Genomic DNA, 25,361 nt, shown 5'->3' on the forward strand with positions numbered 1-25,361 from the left:
CCTGTAGGGATCCACGATAGTAGGACTGTATCACACGTTAACTGCACCTAGAGGTTCATCATTCCATTCTGCTGGGTAACCACTACATGCTGCTAGGTGTCACTGGTGGATGGTGGGACTCATAGGGATTATCTTGATGATCGATAAACCCTAATGAGTTGAGTTGGAATCGTTCCAACCCATTGAAAGGAGTTTTCAATGATATTGAGATAGAGATCACAATATATCTCACTACCAGTCAGAATAGAACCTATGGGGTCACACATACTAGAAGTATTGACCGATCCGATGGTTGAAATCGTGATTAGGAATCACAAGTAATCAATTTGATTGATAAGAAGTTGAAGAAGGAACAAAGGGAATTAATTAATTGGACTTGAAACAAGAGTCCTACTTCGAGTAGGATACCTAGAGTCCTAATTGGATTAGGACTGGGAATCCTAGTTGGAGTAGGACTGGAATTCCTACTTGGAATAGGATTCCTACAATCCTAATGAGATTAGGAATTTTGAATTAAAATTGGATTCCTACTTGGAGTAGGATTCCTAGAAATCCTAATTAGATTAGGACTTCGGATTCAAATAAAGTCCTAATTGGATTAGGACTAAAATTAAATACATCCTAATTAGATTAGGATTCCTTAAGTCTAAATTAATTATTAATCTAATGAATCAACATGACTCCTAATTGGATTAGGATTGAAGAGTTCAATTGAGTCATGATTCATTCAAGTCTTAATTGGATTAGGACTAGCATAGATTGAACCCAATTTGGTTAAGCCTAATTGGATTAGGACTTAACCACATTAGGGCATCCAAATCCTTACCTAATAAGGATTAGGGCAACCATGAAGGAGGGGCACACGCCCCTCCTCCTTTCATTTTGCTTGGTGCGGCAACAAGAGGGGCCGGCACCCCTCTTGGAATTATTTCAAGGGAGCTCCTAAAAGTTAGGAGCTCCACTTGTTATTTAAAGAGGGTTTCATGGGGGCTGACCTAATATGAGAAGGCTTCTTCCTTGCTGCCGTACGCCCCCCTCTTGCTCCTCCTTTGGTTCAGCCGCCATCAGCAAAATAAAAAGAAGAGGAGGCGTCTCCCTCCTCTTGGTCTTCTTCCTTGGCTTCAACGCGTGTGAAGAGAAGAAGGCTGCGAAGGGCTTTGATCTTCTTCCTCTTCTTCATCCTTCTTCTTCCTCCTCTCAAGTGCAATCAAGAGTTGATTGAAAGAGAGGACATCAGCCATCAAAGCTATCTCTGCAAGGGAGCTAGCACCCCGGTGAGATAGAGAGCTTGGATCGGATCCTGCTTCGTGTGGATACCCGTAGAGGCCGGACGTTTGAACGGCTTCAAGCGAACCCTCTTCCAAAACCACGAATTCAGATTTGCGGTGATCATCTACCCGCGCAAGGTGAAGATTTGATCTTCCTAATAGTTTTAAAAGTTTTAATTCTTACCTAATTACGAAAGGTCTCGAAACAACATTCATGCGATGAACGTCGAACCCGTGCATGCCGATTCCGCTGCCATCTGAAAAAATTTTTGAAATATCAGCGGCATGGGCGGGTTCCCAACAGTTTGGTAAAGAAACATGGAGGAAGATGGAAACGGGCGTGAGGGGAATCTGGAGGTTGGGATGGAGGCTGGCTTGGGTTTATCCATGGGTTGTTGAAGTTATCGTGAACGCTGGGAGGAAACGTGGAGTTGTGTGGACAGGTTATGTTTGTTGGACACAGGAGATCCTATGCGAGTGTGAAGCAAGGGAGATGACTTCTAGATGAGGATGACGTGGCTTGTTTGGTTTGGAGATTTTAATTTGGCTTGGCTGGAAAGATGGAAATTGAACTGTTTGAAGCAAGGAAAAAAAACGTGTGGATTCTTGATCTCTAAGCACTTAAAGGGTGACGTGGACACGGGTTCAGCTGTAAATGCGACCTGCACACATTAGTTCAGACATCATCCCAATTAGTTCGACTTGACCTGCACACATTAGACTTAACCAATAAAATCAAGCGAAATCGAATTATTTTTAATAATGCAATGATGAAGGAGAACACATTTTCTTATGTTAAATTTAAAATATATGCAAAGAAAATAATGATAAGTGCGGTATAAAATAGTTAAATATATACATTATTTAGCACTTATCACTCACCTTATTTTTAATTGGTCAATAATTAATTAAAACCCAATTCACCCCCCCTCTTGGGTTGTCTCCTTGGGCAACATATGCCGCATCGATAGAGCACCTATTGCTTGACAATGATATTATTAACATGATCATCAATTTGACTCGTTCTAGTGTTGCCACAATGATAGCTTGCTAAAACCTTCTTGATTTCCCCTCTCTTGTTCATGCCAGTGTCAAGGCCAAGTCCTTACTTCGGAGTAAGGATTCCTTTGCCAAACACCATTTTGATCAATCTTTCTCTCTCAAATGGACCAAAAGGAATCTTGAGAACCCATCCTGAGTTAGTTATATGCCACTTTTTGAGTTAGCCAACAAAATCAAAGGTTCAATAGTACTGCACCTCAAGTTGTCCAATAAACCATGCAACTCTAAGCTATTTCAACAATAGTCGAAACCACTACATCCCTATCCAAATCATCAAAATCCAAACCTACTTGCCCTATAACTTCCAAAAGATCTAGTAGACTGAGTAGAGATTTAGAAAACTCACACCCTTAGGACAGCCTCTCAGTGCAGTCATGCACACACTAGTAGACACAGGACTTATATCTCATCCACCACCTGAGGGTCCCCTGAGCCCTCCTTATTCAAGGAGCTGTGATCCTAATGCTCACCACAAATTTTGTAATGGATTAGGAAATACTATTCATAGGTGCTTGCTTGTTAATTATATAATTCAAGATTTTAGTGAAATCTAATAAAGTTGATCTTGCTTAACTAAATCCTCTAACCAATGTTCTGCAAAAACCATTGCCTCCTTATGAGGAAGGATCGAATTCTGTCAACATGATACATAGTGATCCTTTTCAAGATTCCATTTTGATGATCTCAATTGTTAAGCTTGTGCTCATTCTGTTTATCTTAGTTCCAAATGTCTACGAATGCCATTGCAATGCTGCCTCTTGCTCCTTGGGTGACCATTACATTGCTCCAAAAACTATGCCACCCTTCATGTTGCATCTGCAATGCTTTCTAAACTTGTAATCATCTTGGCTTCACTTGCACCTAATCAATTTTCATAGGTTGCACTTCCAACTCTTAATCTCTCTTGATGTACCTTGCCATATTAGATCATGTCTCCTATACTTGTAGCTTCTACACCTCTTTAAGTTTTGTAGCCATTGCTAACCCACTTCCTACACCTACTTCTGCTCCTATACATGCTCCTATTCTTCCACCGCATTAGCTCCACTCCAATGAGTAATGATCTCTTTACCTGACTCACACCTTATACCCCTCAACTATGATCATGTCAATCAAAAACACTTCTCAAGGAAATGCACTGAAGTCATCAACATGACACGGTCTAGCTAGGTCTTCAAGCCACCATTCCTAAAAAGTAGACCAGCCCGCCAAAGAACTTGGAGGGTAGATGCGAGAGCAAGAACAAGGCCTAGTAGAAGACTATCTGTAGCTGCTACCATGGGAGCCATCAATCTACAATACAGTCTACCAATTGAAGAAGATGAAGGTTGAAGCAAGTGTATAGAAAATTATCACGAGATCCTTGGAACGTTGCTTAGTTTTTGAGAAAGCCTTCCAGGTCGCTATGATATCTAAAAAAACAGTGTCGGAAGCCTTGGAGAGAATGATGGGTTTACGTAAGAAGTAAGAAAAGATCGTATTTATCAACAAAGAACTTTCTGGCTGTGGTCCAGGAGTATCACTGTACTTGATTTGGACCATCTTAGCCCTATCCAGAAGTGAGATTCGCCACATTAAAAAGCTGAATCGAATGCTAAACTTTTAAAAGCCACAATTTAATCATATGACACCCGATAGAGATGATCTTTTTTAAAAAAAATTGATAGCTTTTCGAGCTCTAACATGAACCACCCATCAAAGGGTGTGATGTGCCAAGCAATTAAGTCTAAATTTCATCCTTTGAGCCTGAAAACAAACTAATTAAGCCAAAAATTTTCTTTTCGAGAATAATTTTGACTAGACATATCTTCCAATCTACAAATAATTAGGTAGAATGATTAAGGTAATGCCGGTGTAGGCGTTGAGATCTACCACCAATTGGAGTTTAGTTTTCTCATATTTATTTTACTAGTCATATCTATTTTGAGAAAATTGAGTCCTATTTAAATTAGAAGAAGAATCTGACTAGGATTATGTAAGGGTGGACCTTACTAAAATAAATAGAGACTATGTATCTTAGTTTGTTATTCATGAATGAAAAAAATAGACTTAAACTCTACTCTCATCAAATTTTTTACTTTTTTCTAAACTTTTTTAAGAGATTTAAGTTGAGCAGATCGAGAAAATTCTGCCTTCTTCCCAATTTAATCAATTTAATATTAGAGCTTCGATCCTCTATATCTATGAGGACTTTAGTTTATGGTCCAAACATCCAAGTGGTACAAGCAGAAGGGAGAAAGGCTATCAGCATTTGAAGTGAATTGGAGGATAAAGAAGAGTATGACTACAAGTTCTACTTCAATAGATGATGAGATGAAGATGTCTCACACAATCAGAAGAGAAAATTGCCAACTCACTAAGACCGTGTCTCGCTTGGCGATGCCTTCAATGAAAGTAAACTGTGGGCATCCAGAATCTCCCTCTTCAACCTTTGCAAGTCACAGCTCTAATTGATATCGTTGTATAGGATGAAACTGACGATGTAGAGAAGCTGGATAACTAGCTAGACTAGTTAGAGACCTACTTCACTATCTACGGATATACTAGTGTCTAGGAGGTAGCTCTTGCCCACCTCAATCATTCCAACCATATCCTTACCTAGTAGAATTCTTGTATGAAGAACAATGATATCTCTAAAATGTGTGGAGCAAGTTTAAGGGCTCAATCAAAAAATAATTCAATTCAATTGGGCATGACGTAGATTGGTAAATTAAGTAGTATTACCTGCTGCAAAAGTATGATCAATTTATTTAGGGCTGCACCTCCGAGTTTCATAAGCAAGCTTGCTTTCGAAAATCTCCATTGATGATCATGCAGTTTTTATAAAGTACATTAGAGGTCTCTATGAGAGTTTTCATGAAGGAGTTGAAACTCTTCAAAGTTGAAGATTAGTAAAGTTAACATAAAAGCCATGGGAATCGAAAAGAAGGATCATGCCAAGAAGGCAAGAAGGGTGATAAGTTCAAGAAAAGTGGCAGACAATCAGGCTAGGAAGAGGAGCAGAGTAAAAAGCAAGTAAACACAACTTAAAAAAAATATTGCAATGATTATAGAATTAGTATACATAATAAAGGGAAGTGTTGGAAGTTTCATCCTGTATTACAACCTTAGAGAGTCCTAAGAAGAAAGGGAAGGTGGTCCTCAACATAATAGAGGTTGTGAAGCTACTTGAGCTTGATCAAGTAGATTCAAAATTGAGTTTGACAATGAAAAAACTTGAGGCAGCAACTGAGGCAAACTTGAAGGTATGGGATACACTCTTCCACTTAAATAAATAGGTGAAGTAGAGTATCATCGAAGCTATTATAGATCCTAAAAGTGAAAAGAATCTCATATTTCAAAAGCTATGTTGTAGACCAAGCCTCATTTGCATCCTACTTTCTCAGTTAAATTCAAAATAACATTGAGTTGAAGATCATTAAGCAGTATACTTTTAAAATTTGCAATAATTAAGAGGTATATGTGCGAAATGGTTTTCATGGATGTTTTTAGGTCATCCATGGAAACCTGTACTTATGGGATCAAAGTGTAGTCTTCTATAAATAGTAGAGAAAGTATGATCTCATAAAAGATAAAAAGAGATTTATGATCAATATTTTCAGAACACAAGAAAATATAAACTTTGCAACTACTACTCAAACAAAGTGGCCTGTTAATGCCTACAATAAGTTTGTGATGATAATACTAGAAACCTATACCACTTATGAGAGATCAAACTCTCACCTCTTGATTCCGCCAATCAATCAACCATGATTATGATGGCAAGAGAGTCGCTATCGCTGTTGTCAACGAGGAAGGATTGCAAGAAGTAGCCCTACCAAAGAGTCTAGATGCGGAAGTGGAGTGAGTAGTTTGCTGAGATCCAAAAATAAAGAAGACTAAGGTCATAAAAGACTACTGGACTATGTCATCGAAAGAAAGGTCAGGAGGATTGAGTCTTTTTAGATACCCTGAAAGGGTTAGCTTATTAGCAGAGCGAAGTAGTTCTATTGCAAGATGAGGAAGCATGCATTCCCCATCTTCGGTATTGATTAAAAAGGAGCTAAATGCTGTGAACAAGAGGGGCCCTAATCTAGGTGGATCATCAAACTTGATGTGAACCAACTTAGCTACTATAGGTAGGATTATACAGAATCTAGCAGTAAGATCTGCTACATTAAGAAGCAAAATTATGTGCCAAACTTTTAAAGGTCATAACTTGGCCGTATAATACCTGATTGAGATGATATATGCATGTATCTATGTTGTAGGATGATCTACAAAAATGAAACATTGATGTTATGCATCATAACTTCAATAAACATTAGAAAAAATTATAATAAATAGAGTAGAAGAATATATTATCTCATTTGTTAAAGAGATAACTAAAAGTGAGGAAATTAGATAAAAGAGTTTAAGTGCAGACAAAGAGGATGGAAGGAAAGCTATGTGTATCTTTTTTTCTTTTTCTATTTACAATTAGGATTTTCTTATCCTCCTATTTAAATAAGAGGAAATGAGAGCGAGGAACATGGGCTGGGAAATGAACATATAACATATCTCTTTTATTTTTTTCCTTATCTTCTATACCTAAAAATAGTGATTATAATTGAATTGGGTCATGTCGAAAGGAAGAGAAAGTGAAAAAAAGAAAATTATTGCATGAAATTTGTGGAAAAAAATTATTCTTTCGTTATATATGTAGGAATTATATAGTGTTAGACACCTTTTTCTGTTTTGGAAATATATGAGTGAGTATATTTTTGGTCATTTTCTTCATGTTACTTTGAATCCCAACTACCAAAATTTTGTTTTATGAAAATATAATATCAATAAGTACCCTCCCCCTTCATGTGCTCTCCCACCAAAATGTGGCTTTAAGTGGTCATATATGGTACTAGCTATTCAGTTGTGCTTAAGATTGAGAAAATAATCGGGTTCCACTCAAAAAATGGAAATCTTCACTATTGTTTTCTAGACAAGATAGGGTATGCATGGGATTTCTTTATCTTGGACATATTTGGATCTCATTTAAAAATAAAATTTTTATGACTTTTATTTCATTCAAAAAAATAAGAATTCCATATAGGTTTTTTTCCAAATTGAGATGATTTCCATGATGCGATTCAATGCCATCCCTACTCCATCCTTCCCCCTCCTCCCTCTCTCTCTCTCTCTCTCTCTCACACACACACACACACACACACACACACACAAAAAGAAATTCTTAGGCAGACTTAAGTCTACCACATCAGCCGTAGACTAAACCAATAAAATTTAGCCATGCCAGCTTATCTATTTGCCAAGGTTAATCATGGTTAGAAGAATTGAAAAAAAAAATGGGGGAAGCCCTTTTTGTTTGCTAATCTCCTCAACTCCAGCAAACTTCTCCTCTATCCCTAATCTCCCCAACCCTAACAGTGTTGTTGAAGCCCACACTAGCAAAAAACCAATGGGGAGGGCCACGTCAATGTAGATATCAAAGGACCTTCGGCAATTCGAATTATGGAGAGAGGGATTTCCAGTGTTCCTTGTTATATATTCAGTAACCAAAGACCGAAAGGCAAAGCATAAGGAGAGTTTAAGATTTTGGATGGCTATACAAGGAATAAATAGTGTACAAATGTTTCAAGAGAGCGAGGACGACAAAAATTTTTTAGGAATGCAGTTTGAGAAGGCCTTCTTGCATTTCCTTTCCTTTTATATTTTGATTTTGCTTGCATTTTTGGATCTAAGAGCCAGACTATGTGTAAGGTTCTTTTTTTTTTTTTCTGAGCTGGGTGGAGTGACTATTGAGAGCTCTACTTAGCATGTCATTCGAGTCTTGCATTGTTTGTTTTCTTATGTATACATCTATAAAGCATGGATTTTGAAGTGCTGGAGATTTTTTGCGATATGCACTTTTCATCATCAGCATTTTACATTACTGGTTTGATATTTATTTTTGAACTATGAATACGAGAAATTTACTCTTATTAAGGTGGAGTAAAACGAGCTCGCATGTAGTAGCTGGATGTTTGGGAGAGAAGAAAACTAAATAAATTGATGCCTAGTATTGATATCATGCTTGTGGAAGATATGGGTAGCAGCTAGATGCCTAGAACTCTATCCGAACCACACAAGTCATCTCAACTTGCAAGCATCAAGTGTGTTGATAAAACTGGAAATTGATGTCAAGATAGGATCCCCTAGTAAGTCTAGAAATTAGAGGTTCACTGTACTTCCAACTCAAATTAAAAACACATACCGATAAAACAAAACTTGATCCTTTGAACACCATTAACAACCATCTCCTTAATAGCAAATCTCTAATTCATGGTAGATCAACTTGCAAGCCTTGAGGCAACCTGCCGTCCTCAAAGTAAGTTTCTTGACAACGATAAAATTACAAAATCAACATAAAACAAAATGCAATAAATCAAAGCTTTAAGACCCCCCTTCAGGCATCAAGAAACAAATTCAAAAATCTCTCTGCAAAGGATTGTAGAATAGATGCTAAGAAACTACCATATGGTACATCCTTAGAAAATAGCACAAATTCTTAAGGTCCTTAAATATAGAAACCAACGAATCCCATCAAAGAGACAGAATGTTGATGAAGCAGATACAGGAGGAAGAATAACCCATTAAAACCAACTAGTACCAATCCCCTCCAAGCACATGAAAGTAAGGTGTTCTTGCTCATTCTTTCTCCTCTGGTGGCCATGGCATGGACATCAAAGGACTTGCCAAATAGCCCAAGCATATGAAAGCTAAGGTGATCTTCCGCATTATTTCTCCTTCGACTTCAGATCACCAGTGTGAACTTTGGTGGTGATCTGGTGGCAGGGAGGGCTACGCTGCACTCCTCGATCCTTCTGCCCCAACATCACACCTTGCTTTGCTGCTCTCGATAGCCTCAGTGCCCTTGAGCTCACCGGCACAGACTACCTGTGCCTTCTGTTCGAGATCTTCACCGTTGTAGGGTTCGGTAGCACTGGTCGGGGGTGTTAGGGAAGGAGGAGAAGTTCACTTGATTAGGAACAAAAAGGGCTTTCAGTAATTTTTCTTTTTTAGCTTTTCTAACCATGGTTAACCATAATTAATTTTTAAGGCAGCAGTAGCTAGAACGGGCTAACGTGGTTAATATTCATTAGTTTAATCTATAGTTGACATGGTAGACTAAGTCTACCTAATAATTTCTCCACACACATAAATACACATTAGGAAAAAACACTTTATCCACAAATTTTTGAGAAAATCCCGACAAAATATCGTATGATTGAGATATTCTTTTTACATAATTATATTCATCTAAAAGAATTACGGTCAAATTTCATGTAAAAAAAAGTAAAAAAATTCTATGGTCAATTCTACATATGTTTAGTTATGCAGCTTGTATGTAGAAAGAGAAATTTATCATCTCTTTTTTTGGATGAAAATATTTTACAAATAAAGGATTATTTCATCTAAAAGATAAAAGATTGAATGAAAAGAACATATTTCTCAAAAATACAAATAGATTGCTTTTTTTTTTTTGCTGAAAAAATGGGAAGGGGGAGGAAGGGACAAGCCCACCCCTGCGTAGCAGCCCCCACTCCGCCAGGAGAATGTTTAATGCGGGCAAAAATGACCATGTGTTCGGCACTTCGGCCGATTTTACTCATACCTTCCTCATCCGTGGGCCCGGTTCGGTTACCCCTCTTGGCTCGGGAACGAATACTACGTGTGAGTACGTCACATCTGGCACCACCGAGGCTACCAACAGAGCGATACGCTCTTCTAGACTCCGTGTCCGAGCAGAGAGCATTCGGTCTTCATAATTTAATCGACGCCCGTGCGTTTCGAACGCGGAACCACTTGGTTGAAAGTAAGGCCACACTCCTATTAAGCTACCACCTCAGTGATTAGATTGCTGTTTTTTTCTCCGCAAAGAATATATGGATGGATGGCATGGAGTTATGGACCACTTCCACCATGAAACCAAAAAGGTTCAGACGGGTTCCGGATCCATTTCAGAGATTAGACGCAAATCATCCGCAAGATCCGGACTTTCCAAAACGTCCCTCATTTCCCCCCCGCCTTCCACAAATGCCCCTGCGAGCGCTCCATTTCTTCAGCTCCTTCAACCCTCTTCTCCGTGCCCCATGGATCGCAAAAACCCTTCTCCTCAAGGTGGTCTATACCCTAATCTCTCTTATTTCTTTGTTTTGCTCTCGTTCTCCTCTGTGTCCTATAGAAAAGGTCTCACCTTTTTCCTTCTTCTCGTCGTTGTTCTTAAAAAGGAGAGACGGCTCGAGTGGTGGTGGAGTTTTTGGAGGTGGCCATAACCTCCATCGTATTCCTCAAAGGATTTTATCCCCCTGGTACCCAATTTCGTCTCTCTTAGATGTATTTCTCTTTGTTATTGTGCTTGTTCTCTCCTATTTTAATTCTTTTTTGTTTGTTTTAATGGGAAAAAGGGGCATTCGAGAGGAGGAGGTATATGAATGTGGTGGTCCACAAGGCACGGCATCCACAGCTATCGAACTACATCCACTCTGCAACCTCTGATCTCCTCCCATTCATCCAAAAGGTCCTTGCTTTATCGCCTTTTCGTTCATTGGTATTCTTAATTCCTCGCAGTCTTCTTTGAATTCTGAACTTTTAATGGGTTATGGATCCTTCCTGTCTCACTTTATCGTTTTGGTGTTGTTAATTTCTTGCACTACTATCTGAACCTTTCTTGAGTTGTCATTTAAATAGTGTACTATAATAGATGTTATTCAACTGAGATTATATTGTTCCTGTAGTAGTTACTGTTTTAATATTCAAGAAGACCATGTGTTTGGGTTGATGCACATGAGATGCATGTCGGAAATGGAGTTTGGAGCAAGTGATACCTCTCAGATCCAATTAGCATTAACCAATTTTTGAGTATTGAACATCTGTCGGTGTTGAATTCTTGTGAACTCTGTTATCTTTCTTTGCTTCTGCTGTACAAGATGAAATAAAATGATCAAAATAACTGTATAATACTAGCTCAAATGACAATGCTGGCTCCATGATCAGAAGATAAGCCTGTGTCTTAATTGGGAGATCATGTTGTTGATAATTAACTTACTGTTCAGAAAGCAAGTCTCAGACTTGATTAGTAGTTGAGGAAGGATCTATTTTGAGTCTCAGATAATTTCATAATGTGAATAAATCCTATCCACTGTACAAAGTAAGTTCAATGGAGATGATTGGAGTTTTGAGTGCATGGACAGCGGTAGTTCTAAGTGGTATTTGATTAGATTGTAAACAATAAGATTTATGGTGGGTTGGGCTTGCTTCAAACAATGTCTGAATGACAAATGTAGGCTCATTTGGATGGGAGGATCTTGCGTAAATACTTGACACTAGGATCTTGGGGTGAGTTCATGTGTATTTTATATGATAGTGGAGCTTTATGAGAAAAAACACTATAAGAAAATAACAAATGTGTTAAGGAAGAAATTTGTGGCAAAAAGGCTTGAGTTTCATTAGCTATGATAGCATGTATGCTTTTATATATTTCGTATGGGATCAATATCCCTACATCAAAGGGATTAATATCTCTGCATCAGAGGGATTAAGCACAATTGATCAATGATACGATCCACATAAGGAAAATCTTTACAAATATGTACATAGCTAGCCATATCAAGAATGATTTTCATCATATGAGATTGCATAGCTGACAATATTTTCCTAATCCGGTTGCATGGTTGGCCGAAGAAATTAAGGAACAAATTTCCATCACATAGGATTGTATAGCTGCTCATATTTGCCTAATTTGGTGCTGAGAGAATCAAGGAATGATTTCTATCACTATCCGTCAAATTGGCACATGGAGGTTCAGAACGCCTAACTTGCTGACAATGAAATGGAATGCATCTTTGCCCAAGGCTTTAGTGAAAACATCAGTTAACTGATGAGTGGATGAAACAAACTTGGTATGGAGTAGGCCTGATTGAATTTTCTTATGAATGAAATGACAATCCAATTCGATATGCTTCGTACATTCATAAAATATGGGATCGGCGGCAATATACAGAGCAACTTTATTATCGTAATACAATGTCATAGGTGCAGAATGAGTGATACCTAGATCATGGAGCAAGTATTTTAACCATTGCATCTCATAGGCCGTCGTAGCCATGGTGTGATGCTTGGCTTTGGCAATGGAGCTCGAAATAGTGACTTGTTTCTTTGTCTTCCAAGAAATAGGAGAACCAAGAAAAATGCCTCATAATAAGCTGTGAGGTGAAGAGAACTAGAAGAAGAATACCTTGGCTAGGGGTCCCTTTAAGATAGCAAAGAAAGCGGAAGGCGGTATCAAGTTGAGGCTTGTGGGGTTGATGCATAAATTGACTAAGAATATGGAGTAGACAATGTTGGGCCAAGTAAGTGTGAGGTAGATTAGTCGGCCAACGAGGCGGTGGTATGAAGAAGGATCATCAAGCAATTGACCATCAGAGTCTATGAGTTTTAGATGTTGCTCCATAGGAGTCTCAACAGTTCTAACTCCCAAAAGATCCATATCTTTTAGAATTTTTAAAGTATATTTTTGTTGCAAAAGATAGATGCCTTTGGAAGATCGAGCAATAATAATCATTTAGGTAGGTAGGTCAGTTGGTAGGACGGATAGAATGATGCTGAGGGGTTAGTTTAACATTATGAGGTGATGCTAGAAAATGACTTGGAGAAGGTGATGGGTCTGAGGTTGACAAGGATATAGATGGGGGACATAGGTGTGGTGGAGCAAAACTCATGGTTAGGAGATGAAGTCATGTTGTCATGTAGAATAGTGGCTTGGATGGGAGATGTTGCTGCAGAAGAAGTGGAGTTAAGGGCAAGATCATTTGCAGGAAGAGGCAAGATTGGATTAGGAGAAAGAGAACTTGGTGGAATGTGTTGAAAAGAAAAAATATTTTCAAAGAAACGGACATGTCTACTTGTAAATATTTATTTTGTTTGGGTGTCATATACATGATCTGCTTTTTGTCCAAAAGGATAACCCACAAAAATACCAGGAATAGCACAAGCTTCAAATTTATGTTTCTTATGGATGTTAGAGACAAAACATAGGCAATCAAAAACCCTAAGGTGAGCGTAACTAGGTCGAGTACCAAATAAAACTTCATATGGAGAACAATTGGATAAAATTGGAGAGGGAATGTGATTAATCAGGTAATTTGCTGTAAGAATACATTCACCCCAAAAATCAAGAGGAAGGTGAGCCTGCAATTGCAAGGCACAGGCAACTTCAAGTAAATGTCTATGTTTGCATTCTACGACCCCATGTTGTTGGGGTGTCTCAACACAACTATGTTTATGAATGATGCCTTCAAGGTGTAGAAAATATTGAAGTTCGTGATGAAAAAAATTGATACTATTGTTGGTCCTTATTTTTTTAATGTGTGTTGTGCTCGATTTTAACAAGTGAGATTAAAGTTTGGATATAATGCCAGGATTGAGATTTATGTTGCATTAGATAAACCCATGTAGCATAAGAAAAATCATCAACAAAAGTTAAGAAGTAAGATGCACCAGAATGAGATTTAACATGATAAGCACCCCAAATATCAATTGGATAAATTCAAATGGAGCAACAGATGAAAATTGAACTTAAAAGAAAAGACAACCTTGTTTGTTTAGCAATGGGACAAACCTGACACAAATATTTATTTGAAAAGGATACATCAAGAATACTTTTGGATAAACAAAATAGCCAAAATGAAGATGCGCGGCCTAAACGAAAATGCGAAAGATCAAAGGACTGAAGAGAGACCGAAAGAGCAGCAACAAAACCAAAATCAGGTTGAAAAAAATGTAAAGGCCTCCCTGCTCTTTACCCAAACAAATCTCCATCTTCATTGATAAGTCTTGCAAAACACATTTATCAAGATAGAAAATAAGGGCACAATTCATTTGTGAGCTTACTAACAGAGAGAAGATTATGTTGAAAGGATGGAATACAAATAACATAGTTTATGGATAAAGAAGAGTTGAGGTTTGTTGTTCCTATATGTGTAATACTGTAATGCCAGTTTCGTTTCCATTAGGGAGAGCTACCTTTTTAGGTGAATCTAAGATAGTAGAAGAGATTAGAAGGGAGGAATCAGACACCATATGATCAGTGGCTCCATTATCAATCACCCACAGTCTAGAAAGATAGAGAAACAAGCTAGAAGCATACCTACAACATTGGCCATTGGTGTTGTGGTACTTGGAGAAATCAAAGCGAGTAGCTTGGTATGTTGCTCAGGTGTAAAGGCTGGAACAGTGGGAGCAACACGAGATCCATTAGGATCAAGTTGCATAGGAGTGGAAAAACCAAGAATATTGACAGCAAAAGAGGAAGACCGAGATTGATTTTGTGTAGGGGAAGCTGAGGCATCATTTTTTTACTTGCTCTTCAATTTGTAACAATTTTCAATTATGTGATTTTCTTTCTTGCAGTAACGGCATGTTAGGGGCTTGGAAGGATTAGGTGCACTTCTTTTGGGGTTCTTAAAAGCAACCAAGGCTGCAGTTTCCACAAGAGTTTTGGAAGTTGGATAAAGAGAATGGTGTCATTCTTCTTGTAAAAGACTGTACACCTTCTTTATTGAAGGGAGTGGATTCGTAAGCAAGATTTGGCTATGAAGAAATGACTATGATTCATTGAGTCTCATTAATGATTGCATCAATCATTTGTAAAACCCAAATTGAGACATAGATCAGGATGCACCACATATGCAGGAATCAATCTTTGACAAGTCGGCGAGCTTGTCCCATGGAGATTCAAGCTTTCCATAATAAACAGCAATAGAAGAGTTGCCTTGTTCGATTGTTGAGATATCACGCATCAATTCAAAAGTTCTTGGTCTGTTGCTTTGTGAAAATCACTCTTCTAAATCTTTCTAAATTTCATAGGCTAGCGAATAATGAAGAACACTGTTTGATATTTCTATAGAGAGCACATTCAGGGTTAATGAAACAACTGTCATTGACACAGTTCCATAAAGAATAGATGGGCGATGTGGTGAGTGGGCGTGAAAGAGACCCATCTTTGAAGCCCAATTTATTTTTGGCATTCAAAGCCATTTTCATGGCACATGACTAATTGTGATAATTATTACCAATCAAAGGTTTGGAAACAAGGGTAGCACTTGGGTTGTCAAAGAGGTGGATAGTGTAGGGTGAGAACAGACTTGGATCAATGAGAGGAGTGGAGGTTGAGCTATTTGAAGCAATGGTGGAAGAGTTAGTAGAGGATTCAGGATATTCTGCCCCGGTGGTGGGAAATAAAAGTTAACCAAGAGTGAGGTGTATTATTGCAGGAAAAAAATGGAAACAAATTGATGAATGTTGAAAGCGGCAAAAAAAATAGGAAGCCCCCCTTGATGGCGATCAAGGATCATATCTTCGATGTCTCCAAAGAAATTCCCTATTGCTGGGAAGGATGCTAGCCAAGCTTTGGAGAGAAAAAGAAAGTGGTGGCAGAGAAGGCCCTTGCCAAAAAAAGGGATAGCCTCCTGATACACCATCATTAGGATGCTAGTGAGGAAGAAGACCGTGGCTTAGCTTGTATATAAAGCACACTATGTTTTTCTAGCTTCTATTTTCTCTTCTTAGGAACCCAAGTCTTTCTCCTCAACAATGAAACATGCTCAATGGTGTGATGCTATGGCCAATGAAATTAAGGCCTTAGAGCTTAATCACACTTGAACTGTGATGCCACTTCCACCAAGCAAACATGCCATCAAATGTAAATGGGTATATAAAATCAAGTACAAGTCCAATGGTAGTATTGAACGGTATAAAGGCGAGGCTTGTTGCTAAATACTATACTCAAGCTAAAGGCATAGATTACCATAAAGCATTCGCTTCTGTTGTCAAATTGGTCACAACTCATTATCTTATTGCCATTGCAGTTGCCAAAATTGGCCTTTATATTAGCTTGATGTCAATAATACCTTCCTCTATGGCGATTTAAATGAGGAAGTTTACATGCAATTGCCATCAAATTTTTCTCAATAGGGGGAGAAAGGAGAATAATTAGTATGTTTACTCAACAAATCCTTATATAGTCTTAAACAAGCCTTCTGTAACTGGTTTTCCAAATTCTCCACAGTACTACTCTAGGCTAGTTTCACTCAATCAGTTGCTGATTATTTACTTTTTACCCTCAAATCCAAGGACAGCATCACTATTGTGCTTGTTTATGTTGATGATATACTCATTACTGGTAGTGATCCTTCTTTCATTGCTTTCACTAAATTCTTCCTTCAAGATCAATTTCCAATCAAAGATCTTAGCACACTTAAATACTTATTGGGCATTGATAGAAATATACCTTAAATATTCTAGAAGATGCAGCTGTTCTAAGTGCTAAACCAGCATACCCTCCGATGGAGCAAAATTTAAAATTATCACATGATGTTGGAGAACTTTTGTATGATCTTGGACCATATAGACATTTGATAGGTCGTTTGATCTATCTCACAATCATCCATCTAGACATTATCTTTGCTTCCCATCTTCTTAGTCGGTTTATGCAGGCACCATCCAACCCCATGCTGCTATTCAAGTCATATGATATCTCAAATCACGCCGGTTTTGGTATCCTCATGCCTACTTCGAACAACTTTCACTCAATGCCCATTGTGATGCTGATTGGGTGAATTGTTCCACTACTCGCCATTCTGTCACAAGTTATTGCAACTTTATCGGTGATAGTCCTATTTCATGACTTACAAAAAAACAAAGTACTGTCTTTTGCTCCACCACTAAGGCTGAATATCGATCAATAGCCTCTATCACTTATGAATTAATTTGGCGTAAAACTCTACTTTTTGATTTGGCTATTCACCACCCTTAACCTATGTCTCTCTATTGTGATAACCAAGCAGCACTTCATATTGCTGCCAACCCTGTATTCCCTGAGCAGACAAAACACATTGAAATAGATTGTCATGTCACCTACGAAAAACAATAAGTAGGCACAATACAGACCAAGTTCTTTCGAAGTGACAACCAGTGTACCGATATTTTTACCAAGGCTTGGGGTCATGATCATTTTTTTTATCTGTTAGGCAAGCTGGGCATTACGGATACACACCCCAACTTGAGGGGGAGTATTACAGTTGTTGAATCATGCACAATTTTGCCCATTACAGTATGTACAAACTTGGATATCACAACTGCCATATATTGCATGCACAATCTTGGTATATTAGCTCAAAGCAATCTCTAAAAATTTTGGGATCCGGCTGTCATATTCAAATTTAGTATATGTACGAAGTTATGGAATTTTGCTATTGTATTATACTATATTAGGTTCCTAGTATCTTTTCCATAATCATGGGATTTTTTTTGTTGCATTCTACCATATCTCTGGTCCCCATTGTCAAGGGGCTCAACTTATATATCAAGCACACCAGTGCCATAAATATGACAAGCAATTCAAATCTCATTCAATTTCCATCACATGGGATTGTATAGCTACCCATAGCTGCCTAATCTGGTGTTGACAAAATCAAGGAATGATTTCCATCAAGATATAATAAAATGACTTTTCTTGCCTTTCGAAGACTCTATGAAGGTCTGCTCATGATACATCTTAGAAGATTTTTGAAGTAAGAGGTGCGAGGACCAACATGCAGAGAGTGGAAACCATGAGAAAAGTTACAAATTTTGCTTGTACTGGCATCAAAATGTTTTAAATATTAAATGGATGGAAGTTCGACCATAATAGCAAGCATGAACTTGAGGAAGTGCCATATGTCTATACCTACCATTCTCTAATTTCCATGGTGATATTTGTTATGGATAATCTCTTGAGAGATTTGGGCATTACTATAAGTTGCTCACTTTAGTTATGACCCTGACTTTGAAAATGGCTCTAGCAGATTGGTTGTCTCTTTGATGTAGATATCCTACCATTGTGCTCTCTAAATATGTAATCCCTTTCATTGTCTGATTTACCATGCACCTATCCTTAGCAAGCATTTACCACTCACATGGAGGAGCAACCTAAGAGAAGGGAGAAGGATGAAAGATAAGGTTTTAACAAGGGACAAAGATGTGGCTTTTAAGATTAACTAAGAATTCTTGGATTATGTAAAAGATTAAGCACTTTACCTCAAATATCACTTTAGCCGTTGTCCTAAAACCTAGACTTTATTTTTGTAGTTTCCATCAAACTATGTCAAGTTATTCAAACTTGCTTAGAGATAAAATAAATTTCCATATTATATAAGAAGCAAAACCAAAACCTGCTGAGAAGTCTTAATATAATTGAAGTGGGAGCGATGTCCAAGTTAAATCTGCTGTAGAAGCAAAACGATATGAATGAGCTTTTGCCTCTTTCCTTTGTTGTTAGCTCTTTGACTTGTCTTCGGCTATCTACACTTGCTTCATAATGCTATGGCAACTGAAGCCAGGCCTGCTCTTCCCAAGTTAGCTCTAGTCTCTTCACTACCTGGGGCTGTATTATGGGCCAGTGTTTGGGTTGTTTACATATTAAAGTGGTAAGGTCAGAACTTCCATACTACCATAGGTTGTTCTTGGGGAGATTCTGCTCCTAAACCCAAGGGGACAAGGCTGAAAACGCCCACGTATTTTCTCTGTCATCACCACTTCCTTTGGCAGCATGCTACAGGAGCAGTTATCTTAATTACTGTATATGGATAACAGCAATGATGGTTGAAGAGGACTTAAAAATGAAAAAAAATGAAAGGACTAGAAGAAAAGAAGGGCAAGATCTCAATACATTTGCTTATAGAAATTAGATTTATTTTCAGTTTTTAGGCTTTTATTCATATTTTAGTTTTTAATTAGAGATTGAGTTATTGCATCTCAATCGTTAATAATGTAGTACATTGTTCGCTAGTATCATTCGTGCTATTATACTAGAAATAGTAATTGTGCCTTATCTGGGTAGTTTTGGGATTTCAAAACAAAGTTGAGTTAGAAAAAAACCTATCTGATTGAGCATAGTTTGTGGTGCTGACAAACCAGCGAGGTGGCTTACTTTTCACAAAGGCTTCAAGCAAAGCGATCCATTACCCCTCATCCTTTTCTTGCTACTTACTGAAGTTCTTGGAGTATAATCAACCAAGCTGCTAATGATCATTTATTCCCTGATCTAGGCCAGACTTTAAGGAAGAAAGAGCTAAACTCCTCCAATCTGCAAATGATATATTTCTATTTTGTGAAGTCGATCATTCCTAAATTTCATAATTAAACTCTTCCTCTACTCTTTTGAGTTAGCTTCAGGTTTAAATAAATTTGATTAAAGCACTCTCATTACTTTGGCTCGGGAGAGGGAAAAGATTTACTATGGGCCATCATTCATAATTTTCAACTTGATAGCTTTTGCCTCATTGGGTTTACATGCCAACAAGCTTAAGAAGGCAGATTGGCCTCCCCCTACTATAGATATGAGGCTTGATGTTTGGAAAGCAAAATGCTTGTCTACTAGAGGTTGTCTAGTCTTTCTTGATTATGTTCTCTTGATTTTACCTCAATACCTAATGTTCACCTTTTCTCCATTGAATTGGGCTATCAAGAGAACAAGTTAAATCTGAAGTTTCTTGAAAATGTGGTTCCAAGTCTGGGTGGGGTTGTGCTATTTGGTCAGTTAGAGGAAATGTTACTTGTCTAATTAGGACATATGTACTAGTCAGCACAGATTAGCATGATCTGGAACTTAAGAACTTGAGCCACTAATAAGCTCGATGGTCTTTTAGAAAAACTTAAATTTTGGCCTGAGGCTTTATAGAAAATTATGGAAAAATAAGATCTTCAACCATCTTAAAAGAAAATTTTGGCAATACTATCATCTCTATAAGGTCCTCTCCGTGCAACTTCAAAGAGGATGATACCTATTTGTTGCAAATTCACTACCCCCCGACTACCATCTTGCACATTTATGTTTGACCTTAGAAGTTGTTGAGCTTACAATTTGGGGCAAGGATGGCGAAACCGGTACTGGTTGTCTGGCGGGACGAGTCGGTACGGGCCTATGCTGTGCCAGGCCGGGCCCATACCGACACCATAGAAGAGACGGGCGAGAGGGAGAACGAGTGAGGAAAAGAGAGAGAGTGGGGGAGGGAGAGAGAGGGAGAGGAAGGAAGAGAGAGGCCGGCCGGGACCGACCGGCGAATGTTGGGAAGCCTCCGTGCAGAGGAGGTGGAGGCCGGGGAGACGCGGAGGTGGGGCCCCTTTTATTTTTGTATTTTTTAAGTTGAAGTCAGCAAACCCATTGTCCTGTCTCCGCGTCTCCCCAGCCTCCACCTCCTCTGCGTGGAAGCTCCCGGGCCTCTGTCGGCCGGCCTCTCTTCCTTCCTCTTCTTGTCCCTCCCTTTCCCGCTCTCTCTCTCTTTCTCTTTTTTGTTCTCTTCCCCCTCTAGTGACGGTGAGAGGCATCTTGGTTTCAATGGCGAACCTATCCCAATCCGCCATCGGTACGACTCAGACGCCTCGAATCGGGTAGTTCGGGACGATTCCGCAGACCTTGATTTGAAGTCTTACTGGACATAAGTGATCATGGTTATAGAGAGGCTAGTTCTATTTTGGGACTTAAATGAGCAAACCTTTTTACCATACTCGCTAAAAGCCATATTAGCATTATTTTTTTCATTGAGAATAAAATGTTCAATCATCATGTACTTAGGTCTTTTAGAGACTTGAACACCTTAACAAGCATCAGAATTATTGGCAACTGTCACTAACCTTTCAAGGAGGTGAACTATTGATTGTTGACATGATAACAAACACACTACATGATAGGATTAAAACAAAAAGAAATCAAGAAATAAACATAGAACACCTAAACTTCAAGGTCTAATAATAACTGAGTACAAGAAAAGGATTGCTATCTCCAACTACATACTATACATGGCCAGGTATTTAGACTAGTGCTATGCAAAATTTGTGACCAAGCATTACTTTTTTTTTCTGAGGAAAAATCAAACGTTACTTTTCATGTGTACTTTTAAAGTTATTAGTGGTTCCCATGGCTTGATAAGTATTAAGGAATTTTTTTAAAATGTTTAAATATTCGATCATTAAATTAATTGATCCAACTAAATGCTCTAACCAAATAAAGGAAATACAGATACAAACTCAAACAGAATCAGTTGAGTAAGTGATCTTAGTGATGATACAGAAAGAAAAAAGAAAAACAATATAACCAAAGACACATACATGCCTGTCTAATGCTAAAATTTCAACCTAGAAAAAGAAACTAATGCAAGATAATCAGGGTTCTATGCCAGTCTTTAGTACTTCTTGGCTTTTGAGGTGGTTGCTATTTGAGTCACTTACACAAGTGGAGGTCCTTTGTGCTACCACAATATTTTATCATCTGTTAAAGATAATAGATGATTTGTTTTATATTCTTGCTTGCTAGGCAGCACTCTCCAACCTTTTGAAATTGTTGGAGTCATATGAAAGATAGAGTTGGAAAAAGTCATTGATGAAAAAAGATAGTGAGATCATGGATATCTTTCACGCTTAGAAATACTTGCATTACTTTGTAATAATGGCTAAACTTGATAGGTCTAGTGTTGCACACTCACACTCCATCCTACATTTTTAATGTTGAAAGGAATGCTTTTATTAGGTTGATATTTGAGGACAAGAGGTGGACAAAAGGTGCTACAAATTTGTTTATGAGCCTAGGCTATCTCACTTGAAGTATGCCAAAAATATTCTCATTTTGTTCAAGGATAATGAAATAAAGAAAAATAATAGGGCGTATTTTCTTAGATGCTATGAAGTTATGCCAACGTGAAGCTTGGTATAGATGATGACTGGCTAGGACATAATTCACAGAGTTAGACTCTGTCTTGACCAAAGGATTTAATTGGGCACCCTTTTCACTTTGTACATTGGGCCCCGATAGGCAGCATTTCCTCATCTGTTTTCAGTGAGACCTGGCAATTGAAATATTTGTGGGGAGTCCTCATCACTTGGAAGATAAGATACTCTTCTATGGAAGGCCTACACCTATTGAACCTATATACTACATGACTCCTTTTTCCTGAATCTGTTGTAGCGGCAAAAGAAATGAAGATCCAATTGTATTTTCTTGCAAATGCAACTAATTTAACTATATTTCAGTTACTGAGTGACATTTTGATGCTTAATCAATAATTTCCAACTCCTTGTAATTTGCTTTGCCACTTTGGTGAAGAAAGAGAACTTATGGAAGGGGACTACCAACTGGTGAAGAGGAGATGGGTGATAGCTAGGAAAATAACATTAAGCCATTTGGAGAGGTATCAATGAGACTGAGTGTGAAATGGAATATCAGTAGATTTAAAGTCACTGGAGTAGGTTTAAAGTTCTGAAATGACCTTTATATTAATGATCAGAGACTCGGGAAGTGTTTCAAAAATGCATAATAAGGCACTCTTTTAAGAGAATCCAAAGTTTTGTTGGTGTTATATAGAATGTCGTATTTAGGACAAAACCCTAATGAAAAAGGTTGAGGATATCCATATTTCTAGTTATGGAGGATGTGAAGGTTGTGGCTCCATCATATGGAGAGTTTACTTCCATAAGGCTTTCTTTAAACAGCATCTTTGTGATCAAATAAAAAGTGACATGTATTTGGCTGGAGATCTTTGCATGGAACTAGTAATCAAAAAGGTAATCCTCAAAAATTCTAGACTCGACTAATCCTTTTGAGTGGGGGAAGGAAGAAGACATGGCTAATCATGCATCCACTGACAGATGGCATTGACACAGTTGTTCCATTTCCTACATCTTATGGCATATTATGAATGTGAATGTATCTAAATTGGTACTAAATGTCCCAATTTGAAATATGTTCTCTAGGGTAGTTTTCTGGGAGCTTCTCAAAATACTGGAATTGGCGGATTTTCAGATACTACCCTTGTTGGATCATCATAGGCATAAACTTTGCATTATAATAGGAATTTATCGGAGCTATTCAGTTTTATGCAATCTGTGGCAACAAAAGGCATCTGTGAAACCTAAAGCTAAATCTTTTCAACAGCTTCTTCTGTAATATAGTATGCAACCTATCTTGGTGGGGTCGTGAAAGATGATTGTGGCCTTATCTTTTCAAACAGCTTTAAAGCAAAGCAGAAGCCCATATATTTGCAGAAATTTTTATGCATCTCTGAGTTATGTTGAAATGAGATAGCACTGGAAGGTCATGTCAAAGCATGTTATTAATTAGACAAAATGAAAGAGTATTACTGTAGGTGAGCCGCTAGGGCTTGATAAAACTGTGGATGTTGCAACAACTATGATGTAGCTCCTCGTTGTATATGTACTGCCGCAATGTAATCTTGCTACAGAGGCTCTGTGGGATATTTCTTAGTTTTGCTTATCATCCCCCACCAATGTACCTTTTCCATTGTAACAAGAACTATCGTGTTACAAGTATCTAATTTTCATGCGTTTCATATTAAAAAACTAATTTAGGCATGATATGAGTATGAATCTTTTTCTAAAAATAAAAATTCCTATAATAGTGGGAAGTGCATTATTAGCTGATTTGCCTCTCAAGAAAGGTTTTTAGTATGAGATTCTGCTTCCATGTCTTATCTCTAATTTCTATCATGTGCCTTGCATCAGACCAATGGATATCTGATCGAATGTTGAAAAGCATAAATCAATTCCCTGAATACAATCTTGTACTTACAAAATAAAGCAATAATGTTCTCTCTTATTGACATTATTGTCATCTATATGATGCTCTCATGACATTGATACTCTTGCATTCATTATTGCATTACCTAGATTGGAATCAGATCAGTCCTATGCGTTGGGTATATGGCATCTATACAATCTAGCAAGCTTACTTTCAGGCACTAGCTGCCATTTATCTGTATATAGGCACCTGTGAAATGTGATTCCTATGCAACCAGGTGTTTCCAGAACCCATCTGGGAGATGAATTGAGGAACATTACGGGAACAAACTTGGGAAGTTCATGGAAACTATTAGGGAAAGCAAAATGAGAAACGGGAAGAATAATGAACTCAGTCACTTATCAGAAGTGATTAGAAAAAATAGGTCTCAAGAAAGCAGTAGTATGAATTCTGCTACTTGGTAGGGAGGAGTTGGACTAGAATCTTTGGTGGTGAAAATAAACTTCTCACTTACTGTCAGATTTAAAAATTCTTACCAATAAGCCTCCTGCCTCACTTTTTTTTTTCTTTTGATGGCAGGGTTTGGTAGAGAGGGTGACAGTAATCTTCTATGACAAAGAACATGTCCCAGTTGAGAGATTTGTGTTCAAACTCAATTTGAACCAGTCATACAGCTCCAAGGTGGAGGAGAACAGTCTTGAATTTGCTCTAAGAGCTTTCCTGATCAAGCTTACGGTTGCCAAGCCTGTCACAAAGCCCCTCCCTCCTGGTATTTATCAAATACTAACCATTTCTACTTGCTTCATCGTGCATGACAGAATGTGTTGAGTTATTGAATGCTTGTGCAATGTAATACAGGTAGCAGCTGGGAGATCACTGCCTACTTCCGTGCCCTCCCTCAGGACACTAGCAAGGAAGCACAGCTCTGGATTCCAACAGATACAAAGCAGTGGCTGCAGCCCCCACACATAACCCCGATCAAGTCGATGAGCAGTGAACCTTTGAAGGTGCAGCTCTACTTGGAACATCCCAGCCCTTCTGAACCAAAGGTTCCGATGGGATAATTTTATGATTAGAATCAATATATGTTCCCTCTGCCTTCGCTTTTCCACAAGTTGTACACAGGAGCAAGTCCCAAAACAGAATTTATTTGTCAGCTACCTTCATTATGAAATTTGCAAATTTATACAAGCTTTTCCTTCTTAAAAAAGGGGAGGTCACGACCGAGCGTTTGCCCGGATGGGATGGGGTTCAGCTTTGGCTGGAGTCAGCTCTCAGCTGGCTGGTGTTGTTACAGAGTTGAAGGTGGGGTCCAGCCACCAAGACAAGCAAACATTGAGTTCCATGACCCAGCCACCCATTTTGCCTATTTTGGCTATCAAGGCCAGGATCAGCTAATGTGTTCGCCTCTCTCGAGACATAATCGCAATGTTTGACAATCTTTAAAAATT

General features: G+C 38.2%; 1 protein-coding gene across 1 annotated transcript; it reads left to right on the plus strand.

The window, feature by feature from the left end:
- The first annotated feature begins 10,308 nt into the window (after positions 1-10,308).
- REV7 (DNA-binding HORMA family protein) lies at positions 10,309-25,101 on the plus strand. Its single transcript, XM_008812403.5, has 5 exons — positions 10,309-10,463; positions 10,574-10,654; positions 10,751-10,863; positions 24,490-24,679; positions 24,769-25,101. The coding sequence occupies exons 1-5, from the start codon at positions 10,436-10,438 to the stop codon at positions 24,972-24,974; spliced, it is 618 nt and encodes a 205-aa protein (XP_008810625.3). The 5' UTR covers positions 10,309-10,435; the 3' UTR covers positions 24,975-25,101.
- The last annotated feature ends 260 nt before the right edge of the window (positions 25,102-25,361 follow it).

Source organism: Phoenix dactylifera, chromosome 12 (assembly GCF_051530095.1).
Source record: "Phoenix dactylifera cultivar Ajwa chromosome 12, Ajwa_hap1_PhDact_Kaust_v1.1, whole genome shotgun sequence".
NCBI lineage: Eukaryota > Viridiplantae > Streptophyta > Magnoliopsida > Arecales > Arecaceae > Phoenix > Phoenix dactylifera.

Coding starts and splice junctions, on each gene's coding strand:
- REV7 (XM_008812403.5), top strand. CDS start 10,436: ATGGATCGCAAAAACCCTTCTCCTCAAG. Junction 10,464..10,573: donor CAAAAACCCTTCTCCTCAAG/GTGGTCTATACC, acceptor GTTCTTAAAAAG/GAGAGACGGCTCGAGTGGTG. Junction 10,655..10,750: donor CAAAGGATTTTATCCCCCTG/GTACCCAATTTC, acceptor AATGGGAAAAAG/GGGCATTCGAGAGGAGGAGG.